Source organism: Choloepus didactylus, chromosome 5 (assembly GCF_015220235.1).
Source record: "Choloepus didactylus isolate mChoDid1 chromosome 5, mChoDid1.pri, whole genome shotgun sequence".
In the NCBI taxonomy this organism is placed as follows: Eukaryota; Metazoa; Chordata; class Mammalia; order Pilosa; family Megalonychidae; genus Choloepus; species Choloepus didactylus.
This window is the reverse complement of record NC_051311.1, coordinates 111,144,312-111,169,637: the sequence shown is the minus strand read 5'-3', so window position 1 is coordinate 111,169,637 and position 25,326 is coordinate 111,144,312. Positions and strand designations below refer to the sequence as shown.

The 25,326-nt window shown below is 37.7% G+C and overlaps 1 protein-coding gene across 6 annotated transcripts in view; it reads right to left on the bottom strand.

The window, feature by feature from the left end:
- Positions 1-1,957: 1,957 nt before the first annotated feature.
- Positions 1,958-25,326, bottom strand: part of GNGT1 (G protein subunit gamma transducin 1) — a 29,129-nt gene continuing 5,760 nt past the window's right edge. For 2 of the 6 annotated variants that reach the window (XM_037836685.1, XM_037836686.1), the window contains exons 2-3: positions 11,164-11,269; positions 1,958-2,201 (exon numbers count right to left, since the gene is read on the bottom strand). In XM_037836685.1, the coding sequence (XP_037692613.1) occupies positions 2,073-2,201; positions 11,164-11,259 (225 nt within the window). In that variant the 5' untranslated portion in view covers positions 11,260-11,269 and the 3' untranslated portion in view covers positions 1,958-2,072. Of the gene's footprint in view, positions 2,202-11,163; positions 11,270-14,339; positions 14,430-25,326 lie in introns of those variants that run through there. The other 4 variants (XM_037836688.1, XM_037836684.1, XM_037836690.1 and 1 more) reach the window with 3 other exon arrangements.

Below are 25,326 nucleotides of genomic sequence, written 5' to 3'. Positions count from 1 at the left end.
GGGTATTAAGTGCCATACCAAAGACTTTGTATATATTTTAATAAGAAAAGAAAGAGATTTATGCATCATGTCACTAAATAGCACTGCATATGGAAAACCCCCAGAGACAGATGGTAATTAAATAAATTATAAATAAGCTTATAAATAGATAAAATGTATAGTATGTTAGATGTATGCTGTGGAAGAAAATAGAGAAAGGGGGATAGGAAGTGCTGGGCGGGGGGTGCAGAGAGAGGGATTTTATAATTTTAAATAAGGGAGAAGGGAGCTTCTCCTGAGTAAAAAGGGATAGAAGACTCCTTAGTTTATCTACAAATCCCTGACTACTCAAAACATGTTTGATAAAGGTATGTCTTGGAGCATCTTGCTAAATGGTCATCCAGAGACCCAGAATCTAGCCTCAAAACATTAACAAATTCTCTTCTCTGATACTTGCTTCTCTCCATTCCAAAATGAAGGGGCTGTGTGAGATTCAATAGATGTTTGCTCAGCATTTGCTGTGAACAGAGTGGGAGGGCAACTGGGCTAGGAGCCAAACTTGGGATGACCTTTATTTGGAATCCCTTCCATATGAACAACAGAATATTCTTACCTTGTTTTTAAAAAGATGATAATTAGCATTTCTGAGTATTCTGATCACTGATGCATCCAAAAATAGTGAAAAAGCAACAAGGAAACATCGACAACAAAAAGTTTCCCCTTTTGCTTAAAACCTGGTTGAAGCAAACTCAGTAAGGTGCCAGGCGGAGACTGATGAGATTGAAGGATGATGTGGAGTGATAGCTATTCTTCTGTAATCTTGCCTTCACACTGCTACAGAAAAAGGAAAATGCTGTGTGTGTCTTCATGGAGATGGGATGGAAAAGCATGTGTCTTAAGGGATTCTGGAATTTTTGTCTAGTTCTTTTCCCAGTCATAGTACTTGTTCATGTTTATTGCATCCTTACCATGTGCCAGGCAATGTACTAGGTGCTACATTGACACTAGTATCATATTTAACCCTCTTAAAAATGAGGGATTAGCACCATTATTGTCCTCATTCTACAGTAGGAGAAACTGAGATTTAGAAAGATTAAGTGATTTATCTGAAGTCAGCCAGGCAGTAAATGGCAAAGCCAGAACTCTCTGGTTCCTAAGACTGTGTTCAAAACCTTAGTGCTGCTCTCCCTTTATCCAGTGTATGGATGGATGAGTAGAAAAATGGTGGCAAAAACTACATGAAAAATAGGGTGGGATGGGGGGGATGATTTGGGTGTTCTTTTTTACTTTTATTTTTTATTCTTATTCTGATTCTTTCTGGTGTAACGAAAACGTTCAAAAATATATTGAGGTGATGAATGCACAACTATATGATGGTCTTGTGAACAACTGACTGTACACCATGAATGACTGTATGACATGTAAATATATCTCAATAAAACTGAATAAAAAAAAAAAAACCTTAGCGCTGGCTAAATTAACTATGTTTTGTGACCACGGTCTGAACCCTCAATCCAATTGGCTTTCTGGGAAAATGTCACCTCACTGGTCACAAATAGAATTGGGTAAGGATGTAGTAAGGGATTATGTTAATACCATCACCATTGACTGGAGGTGAGGGAGAAACAGAAACAATAAAGCATCACAAAAATCTTCATAGCACATACTGTGCCAAGTTAGATCAGCTGCGTATCCAAAACATAGACTTAATAATTATGTAAGCAAGAGAAAGTTTGGGAAAAATATCATAATTCTGTTGACATGTAATTTTCTGGGCGAAATATTATGATTGTTGAAAGGGAAATAAAAGAACATAAAACATTAACTGCATGCCAGCAACTTGGCATAACATAGATTCATTCATAAAACATAGTAATTATTTTTAAAGAAAGGAGTCAACAATATTTTTTGTGTCCATGATGTGTTAGAACATGTGCTAACAAAAAACAAAGTATGGTTATGTATTATCACATCCCAAATTTTATTAAAAGTTTACATTTATAAATTTAAAAACTCATGCATGCCTAAAAGTATCACTATACATGAGTGCAAATTAGTATTGTCATTAAAATCCAAGATGTTCTAAGGACTTTTCATGAAATCACACAACCTCCTTTCAGTTCCTTGAAGGGATTTTTGTCCTCTGGAATGCCTTTTACTAGAGGATCTTCCCCGGATCTTTCTTCAATGTAATCCCTTACTTCTTCACAACACTTGGACACCTTGAAGGAAAGAAGAAAGAGCTCAATCTTTGTTTAAAACAGAGTACTGCAGAATTTAGGAATGTATTTAATATAAAACATTTCATTGTTGTTTCTTTAATGTGACTTTCTCTGTTTCTCCCAAGGAATATGTACTTCCTAGGAAAGGAAAAAAAAAACTGCTCCCTCCCCTGTCCTCCTGGATGTCCACAGACAAAGGAGAAACAGCTGGCTACACTACAGGTAAGGGATCCCAGCAGACATCTGCCTCCAGCTACCTCTAAAGGATCCCATTCCGAAAAGGGCTAGCAACACAAGTCCACAAAGTCAACACAGTGCTCATTGATTGAATCTTTTCTTCATTCCAAAAATGTGAGTTGCAGAGGTGGAAGGGAATGAATAATTATTAAACCCTTGCCATGAGCCAAGCCCCTATATTATTTCATTTAATTCTCTGAGAAATGATTTTGGGTGAGGTCACATAGTTGATAAATAAAGAAGTTTAGATTTATACCTCTTGTGTTTGATTTAGAAGTTTCAGTTCTTTGCAGTTCTATGTTACCTTTTTCCCACTAATGTAGGAGAGGGCCTGTGGGATGCTTCTTTTTTTTTTTTTTTTGCATGAATTGGATTTATTTCACTTTGTTCACAACTATGTAATGCACAATTTATTTCCACTTCCCTTCCTCACCCTCAAAAATCTAATATGTCAATTAGTGCCTGTTATGCTAAGAAAGACTCCAAACCACATGAAATTAAAGTAGACATTATTTCTTTTTCATGTAGAAATTTACTGAAAATTGTTAAGAGAGGAAAATTAGAAAACTATAAACCACAAAGCTGGATAATTTTTATCTAAAACAACAAAATTTTTCAATAGTAGTGTTTATTGAATATTTTTAAAAACCCACTGTTGTTACAAATTATATGCATGATTACTTAATTCCTCAGTTACATTTTTATGCATAATCAAACATAAAAACTGCAAACATAAAGGGAACTATCAAGAATCATTCATTCATTCACACATTCATTTAAAAAATACTCATTGAACATCTATATTTATAACATTTTAAACTGTGTGGGGAATACAAAAGTAGTACTAACAGTAAATGCATTTATTGTGCATTTATGTGACCTACACATTTATATAACATCTTCTCTCTAATCCTCACAATAACCTGCAGACATGTTATTATTGTTATACTCATTTTATTGATCAGGAAACAGACTAGCAGAGAATATACATGATTTCAGCTGAGAAGCCAATTCCAGCAATGCCTTTTTCAGCTCATGCTCTTTATCTAGGTTATACGTACATGCTTCATCTTCCAGGCTTATTACAACTCCTGGATTCTAAGAAGTATACACATGTCCTACTATTTTAAATTTGCTTAAATAATTGATCATGACAATACGCTAGAAGGTGAGCTCCAAGGGGTCAGGAACCTAGGGCTGATTTTTTTTCACAGGTATCACAAGCACCTAGAACACAGCCTAAATTTAGTTATTGCAGAGTTTATAAATATTTGTTGAACTGAATCATTCATTTTATTTATGAGCTCTCTCCTCAGTCCTCACTCATCTTTCTCCTCACTTATCTGCATGATTACAATAATGACATAGTGATAAAATAGGCTTTACTATTTTAATTGATTTAGCCAGAACCTGTTAATGTTAATATATATGTTAACAATGTTAACATAACAGGTGATGTTAATTAACAGGGAATGTTAATACACACATACACCTATACATCCACATATATACATATGGGATCAAATTATTCATACTCTTTTTCATATTTCAACTTGTTTTGTTTTCACTTAATATATTTTTAACCAGCAATTAAGTGGCCATCCCATAAATTATTTAACCACTTTATGATTTTTTTAAAAATCTTCATGATATTTTTATATGCTAATACCAAGCAACATTAGACTTAAAAGGCTTAAGATTACTTTATAAATACACAAACAAATTATCTTCATATCAGAACAAATCATTTTTAACTGGGGTAAGGAAACATTGGTCAGATGGCTCCTTTATAAGATGATGCTTGCAGAGTTAAACACACTTCTGAAATATGCAGTCATTTAGATTTATTTTTTTCCACCACAACCATCCCACCTCTTCCCTAGATGCCAGCTCTTTTGGCTCCATCCAGGTTCCAGAAACAGAGGCACAACTTGCTTTCCTTTGTTCAGGAATTAGCGAGGGGTTGGTTTTTACAGTGCCTGACTAAGATCTGAGGATCTGGGGTATTTAGAAACAAAAAATTACCTAAAATGTATGTCTTTAAAATAATTTAGGTGTGGTGTATTACAAGTAAATGTAGTTCAATAGAGGATCACGTGGCCTAGTGGAAATGACATAGACACTGGATTCAGGCCACCCGAGGTTTGAATTTTGGCTTTGTCCACTTACCAGCTATATATATATATATCCCTTGTTATGGTAGTTCTTTTATATAAAATAGAAATAGCAACACTGACTGCGCTAAATGCTAAACAAGGCCTAGCATACAGTAAGGGCTTAATCAAATGGTAGTTATTTTTAGCTATTACTACAAAGACTGTCTACATTTACTGCCTGTTATATTGTCTTATATTCATTACAAATCTGTCAGCTTTAGAATTAGATACAAGAGTTGTCTTACTCTGATAATCCTGGTACTCATCAGCAAAATAGATTGAGGCATATTATGAGTCAGCCTGGTTCATAAATAACAATAACTATAACAGTAACAGCAACAACAATGATAATGCTAGAAAGGACTTACTGTGTCCCAAGTATTTTTCTCAGTGCTCTGCATATATTACCCAATTATTCCTTCTAATTGCCCCTAGATTAGATGCTGTCTATTGCTCTCCTCATTTCACAGTTAGATAACTTAGGTGAGGATTACACAGTCAGAAAGTTTTGGATCCAGAATCTAAACCAGGGATGAGGCTCCAGAGTCCATCCACTTAACCATACTACACTGACACTATCTTGTCCTGTATCTGAGCTTTGAGTTCAGGATCTGGAAGTTCCATGGCTCATGAAATACCAGCTAACAGAATTTTCTGGTCCTTTCAAAGTCCTCTTAGGTTCCTGGAGGCATAATAGCGAAAAAAAAAGGAATGACATGATGAGATGAGCTAATAATGATGGACATTGGCCTGGGTGTACAGATTAGAGAAATAGGAAAAAATAGAAAGAAAGAAAGTTTGTCATTAAAAGGAAACATAAAAGCTGAATATTAGACTTATAGGCTCTTCCTGACACCCCATTTTGGGCAGAAATAGCAGGTTCCAAGTAATAGTTTCTGAGAGCTAGAAGATTGCCTTGGAGAGCAGTGAACGTAACCTATTCATTTGACAAATGAGGGAAGTAAAGCAATGAGGTGTTAAGTCACTTGCCAGAGGTCACGCACTGAAGAAGCCAGGTCTCCACTCTGGGAAGGGCTGTGTGCTTCTGCTACATCACTTGCCTCTATCCAGTGTTGGCATAAAATCTTGGATTGCCTGACTCCTGCAACTTCAGATTCAATCATCATTCACACTTCCATACGATAGCTGGGAGCAGTGCTGCTCCTTAGATTCCTAAAACCTGTGGCTTTAGGTTATTCAGATAATTTCTATTTGGTCTTGGAATGAACTTTAATAAGATTTGTGTCTGTAAATTTGTGACTCTCTCATATTTAGCTCCTTTTGAGCCCCTAGCAGGGGCTTAATAAATATTGATCATGTAACTCTGTTTCCTTGCTTATAATTTTTGAAATTTGATAGTAAAATTAGCTTGACTTCCAAAATTAAGGAGACATCTGAGTAAAGGACAAAATGACCACAGGAGCCTGATGGAAGGTAACATGAATTTTATCCAAAATGAAAATTTCAAGGCAAACTAGACACAGTGATTGATAAATGGGAATATAACCAAATTTCCTGGAAAAATTAACCCTGAGTATATAACTAATAATACAGCTTCTGGATATTTAAGGAAAATGGAAAAATGAAACAAAACCAACTCTCCTTTACCCCAAAAGTATTTTTCCACCAAATTATAAAAATAGGGACTTTAACATTTTTTGGTAAGTGTTCCAAGTTTTTGGCCTATTTATGGGTTTAATTTTATCTCTATGGCAAAGTATGTTTTGCCTCAATCCGTATAGAAAACACAATAGGGGAATTTGAAAATGTTGTAAGCATAAAGGAAGCCAAAATCCCAATTTTTATTGGAATTAAGAGTTTTGAGAAGAGTATTAAATAAAAAAATCCCCTTTCTTTTTTCCTTTGGTCTGTCAAATGAGACTTTTAAAAAATATATAAAATATGCCTTTATACTCCTGGAGAAGTTTTTCTTCTACCTACTTTCCTAAATCAAAGAGATCTAAAACATGTATCTCCATTTTCCAAGCTTCAGTCACTTCTGGTTTGGTGGGAACTTTCATTTCTTTGCTATTGCTGCTCCTTTTAAAGGCAGAAAACTCTTGACAATCATTTCCAAGATCTGTCAGGTATTTTTAGGTGGAACCAGTGAGTTCTTGTGCTTGTACTCATCTTTATTTGCAAAGGAAGAATAGAATGTACTCATTCGTCACTGGTCATAGCAGTGCTGGAAGAGGTGAGGTTGTAATTAAAAGTATTTGAACAACATGAAAGTATGGCATAAAATAAAACGACACTTATGAATTCAGGAGAGTAAAATAAAAATACCTATATACTTTGTTTCATTGTCTTGCTTAGCTACAATATATTCTTGTCTCATATGCTTCTTTTTCTTTCTTTCTTCCTTTTTTTATTTTTTTAATTAAAGAAATAATTTTACAAGCCTTACAAAAACAGGCCAAGGCCTGTGTTTGTATATGGGATCAAATTGTTCATACTCTTTTTCATATTTCAACTTGTTTTGTTTTCACTTAATGTATCTTTTTGGACAGCCATTAAATGGCCATCCCGTAAGTTTTTTAACCATTTTACTATTTTTAAAAAACACTTCCTGCCATTTTTATATGCTAATACCAAGCAACATTAGACTTGTAAGACTTAGAATACTTTGTAACTCTGCAAACTCATTATCTTCATATCAGAACAAATCATTTTTAACTGGGGCAAAGAAACATTGGTCAGATGATTCCTTTATATGAAAATGTTTGCAGATGTATACACACTTTTGAAATATGTAGTCATTTAGATTTATTTTTTTCCTGCTCCAACTATCTTACCCCTTCCTTAGATGCCAGTTTTTTGGGTTCCATCCAGATTCCAGAAACAGAGGCAAAATTTGTTGTCTTTAATTCAGGAATTAGCAAGGGATTGGTTTTCTTACAGTGCCTGACTAGGATCTGAGGATCTGAAGTGTCTTGGAACAATAAATTATCTAAAACACATGTCTTTAAAATAATTTAGGTGTGGCTTATTAAAAGTAAATGTAGTTCAATCGAGGATCGTGTGGCATAGTGGAAAGGACAAGAACACTGGATTCAGGCCACCCAAGGTTTGAATTTTGGCTTTGTCCACTTACCAGCAATATATACATACATATATATATATATATATATATATATATATCCCTTGTCATGAGAGTTCTTTTATATAAAATATTATACTAAATGCCTGGTGCACAGTAGGGGCTCAATCAAATGGTAGCTATTTTTAGCTATTACTACAAAGATTATCTTCATTTACTGCCTGTTATATTGATTTATAGTCATTACAAATCTATCAGCTTTAGAATTGGATACAGAGTTGTCCTACTCTGATAATCCTGGTACTTATCAGCAGAATAGATCAAGGCATATCAACAGTGAGCCTGGTTCATGAATAACAGTAACTATAACAATAACAACAACAACAATAATAATTCTAAAAAGGACTTACTGTATCCCAAGCATTATTCTCAGTTCTTTGCATTTATTACCCAATTATTCCTTCCAATTGCCCCTAAATTAGATGCTATCTATTACTCTCCTCATTTTACAGACAGAAAGAGAAGAAGAAATACAAGCAAATTAGGTAACTTAGGAGAGGGTTACACAGTCAGAAAGTTGTGGATCCAGAGTCTGAACCAGGGATGTGAGTCCATCCACTTAACCATACTACACTGACACTATCTCGTCCTGTATCTGAGCTTTGGGTTCAGGACCTGGAAGCTCCATGGCTCATGAAATATCAGCTAACAGAATTTTCTGGTCCTTTCAAAGTTCTTTTAGATTCCTGGAGGTATAACACTGAAGAAAATGAATGATGTGATGAGATGAACTAATAAAAATGGACATTGGCCTGGGTATACAGATTAGAGAAATAGGAAAAAAAAAAAAGAAGGAAAGAAAGTTTGGCATTAAAAGGAAAAATAAAAGCTAAAGAACCTCTTTCGTTTCTCAAGTGTGACCTCTCTTTCTCTAAGCCCAACTCTGCAAATAAATTTATTACTCTTCCCCCTACGTGGTACATGAATCCCGGGTGTGCGAGTCTCTTTGGCGATGTGGGACATGACTCCCAGGAATGAGCCTGGCCCTGGCATTGTGGGATTGAGAATGTCTTGTAGACCAAAAGGGGGAAAAGAAATGCAACAAAATAAGGTTTCAGTGGCTGAGATTTCAAATAGACTCGAAAGGCTATCCTGGAGGTTATGCTTATGCAAGCTCAGCTAATAAGTTGCAAATTGCCACAGCATGCCAAGCCCCAGCCAACAGTATTCCCGACAACCCTAAAGAATACCCAGGTCAAGTTTCACTCACTGTTTATATTTCAGAAACTTAAAATCTCCACATTGTTCCTATGCCAGATATGTTCCCAAACCCAGAGACATCAGCCTTTTCAAGAACATCAACCAGCTGCATCCCCCTCCCCATAATGTTGACACCCCTTTTCAATATGAACAAGTTAGACTTGTCATTTCCTAGAGATCCCTGAAGATTGAGAGATTGATCAAATGAGAGGGAAGAGTAGCAACAGACAAGATAGGATTTAACAAAGGATTGCAAATATTGAATCTTCATATAAATAAGTGTGTGTGTGTGTGTGTGTGTGTGTGTGTGTGTGTGTGTATTAGATGCTAGGGTATTAGAATAGCTAGAAGGAAATAACTGCAACGGTGGAACTGTAACCCATAACATTCTCTGAAATGTGCTCTATAGCTACTCATTAAATTGTACTTTGAAAGTTATCACATTTCTGTATATATACGTTATATTACACAATTAAAAATGTTTAAATTTAAAAAAAAGCTAAAATATAAGACTTATAGCCTCTCTCTGACACCCCATTTTGGGCAAAAGTAGCAGGTTCCAATTAACAGTTTCTGAGAGCTAGAAGACTGCCTTGGAGAGCAGTGAATGTAACCTATTCATTTGACAAATGAGGGAAGTAAAGCAATGAGGTGTTAAGTCACTTGCCAGACGTCACACCCTGAATCTCCACTCTGGGAAGGGCTGTGTGCTTCGCTACATTACTTGCCTCTATCCAGTGTTGGCATAAAATCTTGGATTGCCTCACTCCTGCAACTTCAGTTTCAATCATCGTTCCCACTTCCATACGATAGCTGGGAGCAGTGCTGCTCCTTACATTCCTAAAACCTGTGGCTTATTTCAGATAATTTCTATTTGGTCTTGGAATGAACTTTAATAAGATTTGTGTCTGTAAATTTGTGACTCTCTCATATTTAGTTCCCTTTGAGTCCCTAGTAGGGACTCAATAAATATTGATCATATAACTCTGTTTCCTTCCTTACAATTTTTGCAATCTGATAGTAAATTTTGTTTGACTTTCAAAAGCAAGAAGGCAGTTGAGTATAGGAGAAAATGACCGTAAGAGCCTGTGAGAAGGTAACATGAATTTTATCCAAAAAGAAAACTCCAAGATAAACTTGATACAGTGAATAAAAAACAGGAATATAAAAAAATTTCCTGGAAAAAAAAAAACAGTCCTGAGTATATAAATAATAAAACAGCTTCTGGATATTTCAAGTAGAGGGGAAACAAAACAAACAAACAAAAAAACCAACTCTTCTTTACCCAAAAAGTATTTTCCACCAAATTATGAAAATAAGGACTTCAGTAATTTTGCTGTATGTTCCAAGCTTTGGGGCTATTTATCTTTATGGCAAAACTGTTTTTGCCTCAGTCTGTATAAAAAGCACAAAAGGGAAGTTTGAGGGAGTTCTAAGCATAATGGAAGCCAAAATCCCAATTTTTATTGGAGTTAAGAATATTGAGCAGAGTATTAGTTAATAAAAACTCCTGTTATTTTTTTTTTTTGCTTTAGCCTGATCAAATGAGACCTTTAAAAATATATAAAATATGCCTTTTAGAGGTCCTAAATCAGAGAGATCTAAAATACATATCTCCATTTTCCAAGCTTCAGTCACTTTTGATTTGGTGGAAACTTTCATTTCTTTGCCATCATTGCTCCTTTTAAAGGCAGAGAACTCTTGACAATCATTTCCAATATCTGTCAGTCGTTTTTAGGCAGAACCAGTGAGTTCTTGTGCTTGTACTCACTTTTATTTGCAAAGGAAGGATAGAATATACTCATTCATTACTGGTGACAACAGTGCTGGAGGAGGTGGGGTTGTAATAAAAGTATTTAAATAACACGATAGCATGGTATCAAATAAAAAGACAAATAAATTTAGAAAAGTAAAATCAAAATATCTACATACTTCGTTTCATTGTATTGCTTAGCTAAAATATGGTCTCTGTCTCATACTCTTCTTTTTCTTCCTTTCCTCTTTTTTATTTTTTTTAATTTAAAAAAAATTTACAATCCATATAAAAACAAGCCAAGGGCTGTACTTGGACCATGGAGAATAGCTTGCTGACCTCTTGATTTAAACTCTAAATTCTTAATTTTCTTAATCTGAGAAGAATTTTTATGCAGGTGAATTTTACCTGAAGAATTTACTTTTCTTATGTTGACCCTCACCAGGACTGTAATGTGGTAGCCCCACCGTAACTCTAGTTTAAAATAAAATTCAAAAGAGAGCAGCAGCAATTTACCAGCATTCTTTCCAGAGTCACTTCTTTCTTGAGCTGGTCAACTTCCATCTTCAATTTGTCCTTTTCTGTCAGATCCTCAATATTAATCACGGGCATCTTTTGCCTGCTGAAAAGGTACAAGGTTAGTTCACATACCAGAATTGCTGAACTTGCTTTAAGTCAACATTTACCAACCCTTCCCTCAGATCTTAACTTACTAGGTAGACTGTTTTTCTTTCTTCTTGTTTTTTTAAAAAATTCTATGAAAAGCAATTTCTCATGGACTCTCCTTGAACAATTCTAGCACTGCACACTAGCCTAGGGATTTTGAAGCTTATTTATAATCTTCACTAATAGGATTAAACCAAGCATTTGACCCTAAACACCTGCCAGTAGATTTGTGGGGAGAGGTCAGTTTAGTTGGTATACACTGTTGTGTCCCCAGAGCTCTTCCTTTGCCTTGGCCTTTAGCACAGTAGAAAATGTGGGGTCATTGCCAACCCCAAATTGCTCCTATATGATATATGCCATTTAAGTTCTTTTGAGGTCGTTTTGAGGACTGCCCATTAATCCCCTAAATCATTAAAGTATTTAAGCTGGTGTTAACAGGGAGCCATATAAAAAGTGTCATTGTAAGTTCATTATAAATAACGGAATGAAATGTGAACCAATGGAACAGAAATATGGCAAGCAAAGAACCCTCTTAATCAGAAATAAACTAGCATGTTATTTAAGGAGTTTCTCCTCCTAATACCTGGAATTTGTATTTAACTGTCACAGTGAGTCGGCTAACAATCACGAGCAAATATAGCAGGTTATAGGGGACATAGTGAGTTGATCCACCAATGTACATCGTAAAAGAATAAAATTTTCCCTCTACCTTCTTAAAATTCTCTTCTCTCCTCAAATAAATCAATGGGCAATGAGGATGATGGCTCAGCAGTTGATGGGACCCTTGCACAACTGCCTGCAAAATATTTCATTGTAGCCAAGTGGCAGCATGCCAAAAGCCTCATAATTTTCGATTCTCTCTTCTTCTCTTTTGTCTTTCTTGCCCAATTTCTATAATGAGGTATTTCATGATATTGTTGCTGTTTCGGAGAATGGCATACCATTGCACATCTGCATAAAAATGCTCTGCTAAAAAAGTATACCAATGATTAACTTAATTCCTTGTATTTACTTAGAGTTTTCATTTCCAAAGCCTTTGGGAAATTTTACTTCCCTTACCAATTTTATAATGTCCTTTTCTTCTGTGGGAAAGAGGTTGTTTCAGTTATGTTTGAGGGTAAATGCCTACATAGGCCAGCATTAACGTAAAAAAGAAGATTTACGGATAACTGAGCTCAATATTTGCTATGCATTTTACTTTTTACATTGTGTCCTTTATTTTAAGAAACAATGTGACTACAAAAAAGGTTATTTCTTCCTGTGTAATTATTGTTTGGTATCTGATCGCCTACTCTCAATTTTATTCTCACCTCCCTTCCCACTCCTTTTGGACTGTCTGCAGAAGTTCACATGCACATTTATTTCAGCTGTTCATTCTGACCTATTGACATTGTCCTTTGAAGAACTTTCCTCTATCTCAGAAAACTTCTCATTCTACTCTGCAATGGATGGCTCTGAGCCACTTAGGGAACTTGCTAACATATGGGTCCCATGGAGGAGAGTCTGATCATTCACTGCCAGTCACTAGCTGTGTTGACCTTGAGCAAGAAATACAACCTCTCTGGGCCTCAGTTCACTAAGAATAGAGGCAATAATAGCACCTACCTTGTAGACTTGTTGAGAAGATTTAACGGGTAACGTGGATATGGCTTGTTTAACAGTGTCTCACACTGAATCTGCAATCTGTACAGGCTTGTGTTCCTCACCGATTCTGTACCTCTGGGCTTTCAGACCATGCTCTCTTGCACATAGTTTTATAAGCACACTTAAAGGATATGGTGCATGATTTAGCTACTTGAATGCCATGCACAGCAGATGCTGTGTGTGCCAGCCCAGATCTCCTTTTCCAGGATACAGTACCCGTTGACCAGCAGCTGGGGTGTTGGCTCCTTAGGGAGCCCATCTGCAAGGTTTGTATGGATTGGGCAGGTAGGAACTGCTTCACCTGAGGCTGTCTAGGATATTTGCCCTAACTAGCCCCTGAGGGCAGCCTGTAGTAAATGCCTGGCTGCTGCGGGGATAAAACAGCCCAGCACCTTTGTCTCTTTGGGGGGAAGTCTGATGCAGTTTAGAACCTTCCAGAGCTTCCCACGGTTCAAGATGACGCTAGATTTAAACTCTTGCCTTTGCCTAGCTTCTCCTCCTGCCCCATCCTGCTCTTCTCACTCCTTCAGAAGTTTCCTGAAAGCGCTCCCTCAAGAAATGACCTGAACATGAATCCCTATTTTCGGTACCACCCCTAGGGAACCTAACCTAAGGCACAATGGATAAAAAGAGCCTTACCATGTCTTTCAAGGCTTTTATGATACTGTTCTGTATATTGTTTGGTATGCGGAAGAAAATCAGAAGCTGTTGATGAAGTCACTTAACCTCTGTCATAAATACTTACCTAGGCATAAAGACAGGGCACATTGTCTAACCTCACTGTATTAACAAATGATTTCTCAACTCTAAAATGCTGTAATTCACAGTGCTTAATAATTGTTAAAATTAAAAGTACGCTTCATCTGGTGAAAGTATATCATTAGATGATTAGAGAATGCTTGCCAAATTTGATGCCACAGATCTTAAATGGAAAAAAAAAAAACCAAACAACTCAAAAGCATGAGGGTCAGGACTCTTACCTGCCTTCCAGGCACATAGAGAAGGGAAATGTATATTGACAGCATGGAGATTCCAAAAGTTCAGAGTTATATTTAAGTCAAGGGTCCTATTTTGCAGATGAGGCAAATGCGGTCCGGAGAATTAAAATGCCCAGGATTATGCAACGGAGGACAACAGAGCTGGATTACATCACAAGGACCGCCCCCCCCCCACCCTCGCCTTGTTATTCTAAACTTGGAACTGGTTGGGATCACCTCTCCACACCCAGGTCATATGGCCCTATTACCAAAATCCCCACTCCACTTTCAGTCAGAATATAAAGGGAGAATTGAAGGCCCATAGACCAGTAAGCTAAAGTAGCAGTTACAGCTAATGCAGGGGAGAAAAGTACTGGAGTTAAGTAAGAGATATTTGTCTTTTACCTCTTCTTCCATCCAGTACGTCCATCAGGGGATCAAAGACCAAGAAAGTGAGAAAGGGAAGAGAAAGGAGAGGTAGCATCTCAGAGTTGTACCTTATCAACAAAGCCATGGTTCTCAAAGGGGGCAATACTGCCCCCTGGAGGGGGCCTTTCAAAAATATATCAGATTTATGGTTTTCACTGTTTTTTTGTGGGTGTAGGTGAGGTCCGTCAAATATACTGCATTTCCCAGGACTACGATGCACAAAATGAACTGTCTCACATCCAGCAAGGCTGCCAAATATCATGACAGACATTCATGAAGACAGAAACCCTATTTATAGTTATTTGGACCTTGAAGTTAACTTCATTTTGTATACAAACATAAAATTTTTCATGGTTTTTACATTCACTGAAATTTTTAATAAATGCAAATGTTTTATAAATAAAAGAAGATTATATTTTGGTTTTGTCAGAACCTTACCAAGAAATATTTACTCTCAGAAAATCATGTCATACACTGAGCATGGTATATGCATCACTCTGTATTCACAGCTGTTGTATCCATGGTGATTCTACACATCAGTAAGTGCATCTGAACACAGCATTATGTTTTATGGTGTAGTCATGATGAGGATTTTCATATTGAAACACTTTCATTCATTATGATTTGCTTCTCTTTTTTGTATTCTTTATAATAGAATCCAGGCATCATATTGCTGGTTTTAAATGGGCCATTATGAAATATTTTTATGCAAAGGGAACTCTGAGTTAGATGGTGTTGAGGCTCATTGTCAGAGAGCCCCAGGGGAAGGGGAGGAAAAGCACATTGACTTTGACTTTCCCTGGTCTCAAAAACCTGGATGAGTTCCTAATAGCCAAAAATGACCAACAGTGATATTATCTGCTCAAAGGATTATTAAGGTAGAAGCTACTCAATGGGGGAATGGGAATTAAGTATAGCATATTTTTAGGCAATTCTTAGGAAAATATAAAACTTTTCGTATTTAAATCTTAATGACTTGAGACTTCTCAAATAAAGAGATGGGGTTTACACTGGAAAAGTGTAGAAAAAGAAAGTGGAAATGCTTAGCAATGAAAGCAAGCCAAGGGGGCCATAGAGAGGGAGGGTAGGAATCTTTCTAAACTACATGTGTGTCAGTGTTTTTCTGAACACTTCAGGGAGGACAGAGCTATCCAAATAGCTTAACAGAGCCACTGTTTCACTATGGATCATTAGGTTTCTTGCTAATTTCTGTTAGAATTAATATGGGCTAGTCCATAGTCCCAAGGCTGCCCATTTTCTGCTTATTTTTATACATAATAGGTGCACCTCTCTGGAAGTAAGAAAATCTGAGAAATAAAATAACTTTTGAAGGGCAATATTAGAGGGACTTATTCAAACTATTTTTAGAAATCCTTTGTTTTAGTAGGGATTAAGCAAAGATTCTTTGAAATAACAATGTTGCCAGCACACTTTAAATATTATTTGATTTACAATCATTAAGTTAGACACAATTTCTCAGAAACAAATTCATTGTATTATATACAATAAACTGTAATCATAGATGTAAACTTACCCCATATTGTTCCTTTTTGTTCTGGCATTCTACTTGAGACTATAAATGATAACAGCTAATATTTTATTTATTCATTCAACAGATATTTACTGAGTACCTACTAGGTGCCAGGTACTATTCTAGATGCTTGTGGATAGAGCAGAGAAAAGAAAATAGATAAAACCTTTGCCCTTAAGGAACTTACATTCTATTAGGGTAAATAGACAGTAAACAAGGTACAAAAGTAAAATATATAGCATATTAGATTGTGATAAGTGCCAAGGAGAAAAATAAAGTGGGAAGTAGCAAGTGTCAGGAGAGGTGTTGAGATTCTATGAGGGGGAAGGGAAGCATCTCTGAGATGATGCTGTTTGGATGAAAACCCTAGAGGAATGAGGGAGTGACCAGGTAGGTCTTAAGAGAGGATTAATCCAAGGAGCAGCAAGTGCAAGGGAAGCAGTGAGCCAGTATGAAAACAAGGAGCTAAGTGAATATGATGGAAGAGTAGTATATGACATCAATGATATCAGTGATCATGTAGGGTCTTGTAGGTCATTGTGAGGATTTTGGCTTTATTCTGAGTGACTTAGGGAACACTGGAGAATGTTGAGGAATAAAGTGACATTGTCTGACATATATCTGAACAGGATTAATTCTGGCAGCTATGTTGTGGTTAGACCTTAGGGAACAAAGGTGGAGGCAGGGAAGACTGTTTAAGACATTTGCAGTAATCGAGGTAAGAGATGATGGTAGCCAAAACCTGGGTGATAGGAATGGAGATGCTGAAAAGTAGTGAGAATCTTAATATATTTTGAAAGTAGAGGCAGTAGGGTATGCTGACAGGTCAGATACAGGTGAAAAAGAAGGAGAGGTATAAATGACTCCAGTGTTTTGACATGAGCAACTGGGAAAAGGGATTTGCTATTTCCTGAAATCTAAAAGACAGTGAAAGGGGGGAATATGGAATTTGAGTTGCCTGTTGGAATTTCATTTGAAATGAGAGTATTGTCATGAGGATTAAGTGAGGTGATATTAAATACAGCTTTTCATGTATTAAAGCTGCATTAAATACAGCTTTAAATATACATTTATCATGTACCAGACCCAGTGCTGAGCATTTATATGCAATGCCTTTATCACTTTATATCCATATATATTCTTTTATTTTCTGTCTTTCCACTTGGACCTATCAACTGATAGTAGCTAATATAGTATTTGTTATGAAGCAAATATTTATTGAGTAACTATCATGAGCCAGGCACTTTTTTCATCACTTGGGGATGCAGCAGCCAACAAAGTCAGCTTTCCTATCTCTTACTGTAGTTATACCTCATCACTATAGAAATCATTCTTTGCAGATGAATTTTTTTCTCAAAAAAATGGTAATTTGTGTTTTTGTTTTTTCACCAACTAACCAGGTTGATCACAGAGTTTATCACATTTTGTTTTTGAAAGCCAATTGCTTTTGGATCAGTTGCTATTTTGCTACATGAATATCATTCTCTCTCAACATGCTAGCTTATTTTTAAGTTACAGATGACTTACAGATTTTCAAATATATTCTATGACAACTGATTTTCTTCCCCAGAGAAACTCTGCTTCAGTTTCTACTGAGAATTTTGGTTTCAAAGACATAGGTACTTGAAAAGAAGAGGGTAGTGGTAATAGTAAGTAATTTGCTTCTTCCACAGATGTTTATGAGATTCTACTTCCCAGGTCTTGTTATTGTTGGTTGGAAATGGTCATGAATAAGACAAGTTCATTCCTGGCTCTCACAGATGCTATATAATACTGACAGGAGCAGATAAGTGAAATAAAACTAATAAACATATTAACTTCAAATGATAATTTCTAGAAAGATAATTTGTGATACCATAAAGTGATCAGGAGTGACTGGGATGCGGAATCACATTGCAAAGGCCAATCGGGCATAGTACCCATGGGACGAAGACCCGACCCCCAAGAAGGAGATGGGAAGCTGAAGAAGGAGATGAGCATTTCAGGCAGGGAGAAGGGCCCAGCAGAGGGCTTGGCCATGCAAAGGACCTGAGGTGGGAACAGGTTTAGCGTATTAAGGGAATAGAGAATACGGTGTAGCTTGAGTAGAGCAAGATCAGGGGAGTGTGGTGCAACAGATGAAGCCAGTAAGGGAGTTGATGGTCAGATCACATAGGGATTGTAAACTGTGGTGAGGAATAAAATGAAAAACTAAAGGAGAGTTTGATTTTGTTGGTTATTGTTGGAAGAAGTAAAGTAGTGACATAGTCTTATTTATATGTTAAAAATACTGTGCTGTGTGTGTGACTGGAGTGGGGAGAAGAGAATGGAACAGGGATTTTAGATAAGAACCTAACATAGGGGTCTCTTAAGAACTGATGGATTTGAACTGTAATGACGGCACCGGAGATCAAGAGAAATGGGCAGATTCAAAATGTGATCTTGAGGTAGAATTGATGGGACTGTTGATGGATTGGGCAATGAAAGAATGAGAGATTCAAGAATGACTCCTACGGTCCCTCAAGTTTTTGGCTTGAGAATCTAAGTAGAATAAAGTGCCATTTACAGAAAGGAGGAAACCGGGGGCATGGGATTAAGACTTCAATTAAGGACATATATTGTTTAGGTTATCTATTAGACATCCAAATAGAGATGTTAAGCAGATATGTGTTTGGAATTCAGATGGGAGATCTAGGCAATAAGTACATGTATATGTGTATGTATCATGTGTGTCTGTGTGTAAGGTATATATTTAATTGGTATAAGGTACATAATTATTTGGCAAAAGGTCTATATTTATTTGAAATGATGTAAGAAGAAAGTACCATCAGAGTTCTCAGGATTGAGTTTTGAGTTACCCCAAACTTTAACGGTCAGGCAGAGGAGAAGGATCCATGAAAGAATTGAGAGGGAGTAGCCAATTAAGTAGGGGAAAACCAGAAGAATTTGGTATCATGAAAACTAAAAGGAAAGCATTTTCTAAGAATGAGGAAGTTTTTGAAATTGTCAAATACTTCTGAAAGGCTAGGCAAAAGATGGATGGGAAAATGCGGTCTTTGGTGACCTTGATGACACTGTGTGGGCATCACATGTATTGAGAGGTCCAGTAAGACGTGGCAGCGTGAAGGCTGCCTTTCACTTCCTGTTCTTCTTCCCAGTAGGGAAGTTTATTGGAGTGGAACGTGGTAAAAACAGGAGACGAGGAAGTGGAGGCAGATAGTGAAGATAACCTTTTGATAAATTGTATTGCAAAAGGGAGTGGTGAAATGGGGTCCTTGAAAGAAAGGGACAGAGTCAAATATGAACTTTAAATTTGGGTTTAAAAAAATCCTAACTAGGACACTCCGGATGGAAACTATTAAAATGTAGGCATGTGTGCTTATAATTGTGCCTAAGGGTCTCCCCCTGAGTGCCTCTTTGTTGCTCAGATGTGGCCCTCTCTCTCTCTCTAACTGAGCCACCTTGGTAGGTGATCTCACTGCCCTCCCCACTATGTGGGACGTGATTCCCAGGGGTATAAATCTCCCTGGCAATGCAGGATATGACTCCTGGGGATGAATCTGGACCCAGCATCATGGGATTGAAAACATCTTCTTGACCAAAAGGGGGATGCAAAATGAAATGAAATAAAGCTTCAGTGGCTGAGAGATTTCAAATGGAGTCGAGAGGTCACTCTGGTCTACATTCTTACACACTATATAGATAACACTTTTTAGGTTTTAATGTACCAGAATAGCTAGAAGTACCTGAAACTACCAAACTCCAACCCAGTAGCCTTGACTCTTGAAGATGATTGTATAACAATGTAGATTACAAGGGGTGACAGTGTGATTGTGAAAACCTTGTGGATTCCACTCCCTTTACCCAGTTTATGGATGAATGAGTAGAAAATTGGGGACAAAAAACTAAATGAAAAATAGGGTGGGATGGGGGAGATGATTTGAGTGTTCTTTTTTATTTTTATGTTTTATTCTGATTCTGATTCTTTCTGGTGTAAGGAAAATGTTCAGAAGTAGATTGTGGTGATGAATGCATAACTATGTGATCATACTGTGAACAGTTGATTGTACACCATGGATGACTGTATGGTATGTGAATATATCTCAATAAAACTGAATTAAAAAAAATGTAGGCATGTGTGTTGAAGGTAAAAGATGTGCAACACAGACAGGGTAGAGGAGTGAGAGGATTGAAATTGAGAAGGCAGGAGGGGAAAGGGCCCAGAGCAGTAGACAAGAGCTTGGTCTCTGAGTGGACCAGAAACAGAAGGGAAGACAAGGAATATGAGAGGTTCAGCTGGCCAGAAGGAATACCCTACTTTTCTCTGGCTGGCTCTGTTTATCTAGTCCAGGCTAGTGTACTCAGTCTCTTCTAATACAGACCTTTTAGTTCAATTCGGTTTAACCCTCAGCTAATAGTCAGTTCAAGAACGAAAGAGAGGCAGTGAGAGACACAGTCCAAGAAGATTTGCGGCCTTTGCAAACTGCAGCTACTTGCTTTCCCTACCCCTAAAGGATAGTTCTCTCTTCTGTGTAATTTTGTGATTTAAGATCTAAAAGCATTTCCATATAAAGTGAGGATAAATGAACATTTGAAGGGCTTATGGAGCACTTCAGAAATTAATATATAACTAACCTGAGATTTTGCCTATATTGTAAAAATGACAAGCTGTTTGCGAGAAAAGGTGTCTTTACAGTTGAAAGGTCAAGGTCCATTACTTTCCACTAAATATAACTCTGAAAATGAGGACTGTAGTGATTAACTCTCTCAATCCTCTAATCTTATTACCAGCCTTGGCAGATGTCCCTCTTGGGTCTGCATAACAATGTATTTAAATTGTAGCTACCCATTTGCTCTCAATTATGAGATTTATGTTTGAGTATAAAAGGAATCTGAGATAGAGCTCTTCAGTTACTGACCCAGGGTCACGAGTGCATGTTGTATATAGTGAGCCTGATTTCCACACCTCCTAATGTGGAGGAAAAGGCCATGTACACAGAGAGCAACGCCAGGGGATCAGGATTCAGAACACCTGCATTCAAAACTTGGCAGAGCTGTGCCAGTTGTATAGCTTTGGGCAAGTCACATATCTGTCTAAAGCTTTGGTTATCTCATTTGCATGGTGGGGAGAAGAAAGTATCACTCCAAGTGGTTATTGCAGGAGATTTAATAAATTAATGACCATGAGGCACATTGTAGACTCAATATATTTTCTATCTATTATTGTTATTAATATTGAGTTTCCCACATGGTATACTGGAGTTAGGGGAAATTTTCTCTTCCGTGCCCCAGTCTTGATGTGCTAATATCTGGGTTAATTTGATAATACAGGTAAGGATTCTAGGTAGGCGGTGAGGCTGTGCTATGCCAGGCAAGTCTTGGATAAGATAGTCCAGAAATTGTCTCAACCTTCTGGGTGCCATACACAGTTAAAGATGCAGCAACTTGAGAGAGAGAGAGAGAGAGCAAAGATGGTCTGATCCTGTGTAGTAGGCATGATGATATTTGAAGGAATGTACATCCAGGAGCAGAGAAGGAGGGCTTTCTGAGCTCTACCACCTAAAAGACCCAACCAAAGCAACTAGTTGAAAACAAGTCTCTGTGTCCTAGAGGGGTAGAAGATACAATGTCAGATATGTTTTCATGGATTGGCTTTTGTTTTTGAATTGAGCCCTTGCTTACATTTTATTTACTTCCTCTTCTATGATTCCGTAGCACCTGGTACATATCACTAATATTGCACTAAGGACACTATGTTGTGACTCGGTCATCTAGTAGTCATCTGTCAGCCTTCTTACTGTACGGAATCCCTGATGTTTACTCATCTTTGTATCACTAAACACCTAGCACAATGTTTGACACATTTTAAACATTTAATCAGATTTTTAGATTAATGAGTAAATGAATGACCAGATGAAGAGACACATTATATACTCCATTATCTCTTTCTCCCCAGGGAGAATGGGAATGCTAAAATTAGGCATAGAGAATGTCTTATCCTTTTTTTTCATCTCTGCCTTATTATATAACAATCTCAAGTGCACTCTGTATCCGACAGAGGGTGCATCAGTGTTCACATTGTTTCCTAGATGGCCCAACTTGCTAGAAAAATGCCTAAGTTGAGGAAAGAATTGCCTAAACTTTAACAAAACCCTCATGATCACTTGTCTCTCAGAAGAGATTAACTGCCTTTCTTAGCAAATGTGTAAACTCTCCGTTAGTGCCATCTGGCTTCCTTTCAGGTTTTATTTTGACAGAGCTTATATTAACTGGCAGCAATAACTATTTTTGTTTATTAAGGAGATACATATCTAACTCCTGAAGTGGCCGTGTTATGTACCATGTATTCCCAAATCACCAGGCTAAATTCATTCTCTTCATTCGCATATGAGCCGGACAGGACCCTCTCTCCAAGGTGTCTGAGAGAGAGGCACACCATCTGCTTCAGTCCCTTAAATAGTTTATCATCCACCAAGCCTGTGGGATACTATACAAAGCTTGTGAACTCGAGGCCTAAATCAGTGTCATGTCCATTTCTTGTGGGGCAGAGTGGGGAAATGTGAGAAAAATAAGAGGCAAGAACGTAGCACCTGCAGAGCTACTCCCAAACTCACTGTAGCTTTTGTGTTTTTTAATTCTGGTATTAGTGTTCTTCTCTAAGAGTACTTCATACAGTAGAAAGGGGCCAGGCCTGGGCCAGTTATAAAGAATTCAGACTGAGAATCAAGAACTGTGTGCTCTAGTTCCAGTTCTGCCAATAATTATGGTAAGGAAATATGACCAGACATTATCTTTCTAGGTGTCAGTTTACCCCTCTGTAAAATAAAAATACCAGAATAGATGTTATTTATAGTTCCTTTCACATTCAAATTATAAGAACTCCATGCCTTATTTTACAGAACTCCAAACTATTTTGAACCTCTGACTTTCAGCTACAGCCACTGTACTGTCACTTGGGTTAGCCAGGACAAGTCAGTCTGGATGACTGTTCTTCCCAGTTGCCTCCAGCCTTGCACTTCCTGTTGACTTTGGACAAAGGAATTCTTTTACTCAGCCTCATGGTAACCTTTTGACCTAGAAACTGATTTAAGGAGATAGAAGCACTCTGACACCCCGCTGGAGGCTGATGGGGGTTCCTTCCAGATGACCCCAAGGGTAAATTCAGAAATATTTAGGTAGCCTCCAGGAAATTTAGATTCCCTTATATTGAAAGATATATTTTTCAAAGATAAAAAAGCAGTCAAGTGTTTTGCAATTAAGAGAAACAAATTCCCTTCCTGATAGCTTGGCTTGACAATCTCAAACTTCCAACTTTCCCACTTGTTCAATTCTCTTTACTCCCTTTTTCCTTTTCTCTGCTCTGTGGTCATAGAGTTGTTAAAGAATGCACCTTGTTTGGCATAGACAAAGGAAGCTGACACTTCCAGAGTGCCACTCTGGCCAATAAATTCTGCCTGTTTCTACAGAATCTACACCCCAGAGAAGGGAGAAGCCTGTTTTTCGCCTCCCTCCCACTCTGCACATGACACAGAGGATCTGAGTGGACTATGCATTCTGCTTTGGCTGAGAGATCCCTGAAGCTCAGTTCCCCAAGAAGCCGTCACAAAGTGATGTTTGGTGTGACACCTTCCTAGGCAGAGATGGCCCCTGAGCTCCGCTAAAGAACAGCTGATAGGAGCAGGATCACAGGTTTCAGTCAGACAAGACTGGTTCGTGTTGCTCTACTTACTAATTGTAGGTGATGCCCATCTCAGAATTTTGTAACAAGGCCCACAATGGGAATTAGGATTTGGGAAGATTTGTATGGATCTTGGGCTTTTGCGTGATGGAGCGGAAACATATCTCTTTGAGGGCCTAGGCACCTCTAATCCATCTAATCCTCAAACACACCTGTGAGGTAGAGTTATCATGCCCATTTTATGGGTGAGGAAACTGAGGCTCAGAGAGTTTAAGTAAATTGTCCAAAAAAAGCAAGAAATAGAACCCAGGTGTCCTCTGACTCTCAAGTCTTCTTTTCCATTACTGTTTCCCATGCTCTTTCCTACTATATCTGCCCTGAACGATCAAAAATGCCCAGGGAAGACTAGAAGGGGTGAGTCAATATCAAATGAAAACTGAGTCAGCATCATGACTGAATTTTATTCCAGTCCAGTTTAGGGATATATTTCATCCTATTCTGAAGAATATGAATTTTCTCCTGAACATGATCTTGGCTAAATGTTTGGTAAAATTTCCCTCCCCTGATATTTTGGGGAGATCCGGGGAGGGGCCCAGTTGGACTCTCCTGTGAATTGTCTTCAAACACAGCTGGCTGTCCCAGTGGTCGGCATGCAAGGAGTAGGTTTCACTGGCTCTGGCCCCGGAGTGCCCACTGTACTCCTCTCTTCCCAGTCTGCATTCAGTGACTCCACAGCGGTAGCTCGAAATCAGCCATAATGGAAGTATATACACTACGTAAATCATTAAAGCGTACAAATAGGGCTGGGCCCTTTTATCCTCCGGGGAGCTGGTTGTTAAACATTACCCTCACACCACTGGCTGTCATTCTTAAGCATAGGTATCTTGTCATCTAAGCTGACTGCACAAGTGACACTGAGTGTTTCCAGTCCAGGCTAGTTTTCCTATGATTCTATGCCATGACATCAGGATAATGAAAACTAGCACAGGGACTATCATGCAAAATATCCCAGAATACTAATCCACTGTGAGCGAGCATTCTGTGCTTGTCAGGGCTTCCCAGAAAGTTGGAAGAGAACTCCTGTAAACTCCCTCCATTGTCCTTAGGAGAAGCTAGGAATAATTATTCATTTGAGAATGCTGAATGGAGCAAGAGGAGAGGAGATGAAGGGAAGACGCATTCACAGAGAACCCATTACAGTGTTCTCCAAAAATATCTTTCATGTTTGAAAACACCAGTGTAGATAATTTTTTGTGTAAATAAAAAGTCCCAGGCTAATAAGTCAAAGGAGCAATAAATCTTAGTAGATGTACTGACCTCAGAAAGTGCGTGGGAAAGGGCTGATCCTGGTCAAAGCCTTAGGACCCCCCCCCCCCACTCCCACCCCCCAAGGCAAACTCTCTTTGAACTTTCATATTCAGTCTCCAAAAACATAGCTAAAAGTCTCATACATGGCTGGAGAGAGTGTAAAAAGGTACAATTTTGGAAAACTGCTTAGCAGTTTCTGATATTTCTAAGTATTTTACACAAGGGTAATAAAAATGCATGCCCATACAGATTTATGACAAGCATGTTTGCAGCAGTTTTATGCATAATAGCCCCAAACTGGAAACAACATGAATGTCCAGGAGAATTATCCAACACAACTGATATCCAAATTATAACATGTTCATACATTGGAACACTACTCAGTGATTAAAAGGAACATGCTAGTGATACTACAACATGAGTGTAGCTAACAAACAGAAATTGAGTGAAAAAAGTTAAACCCCAAA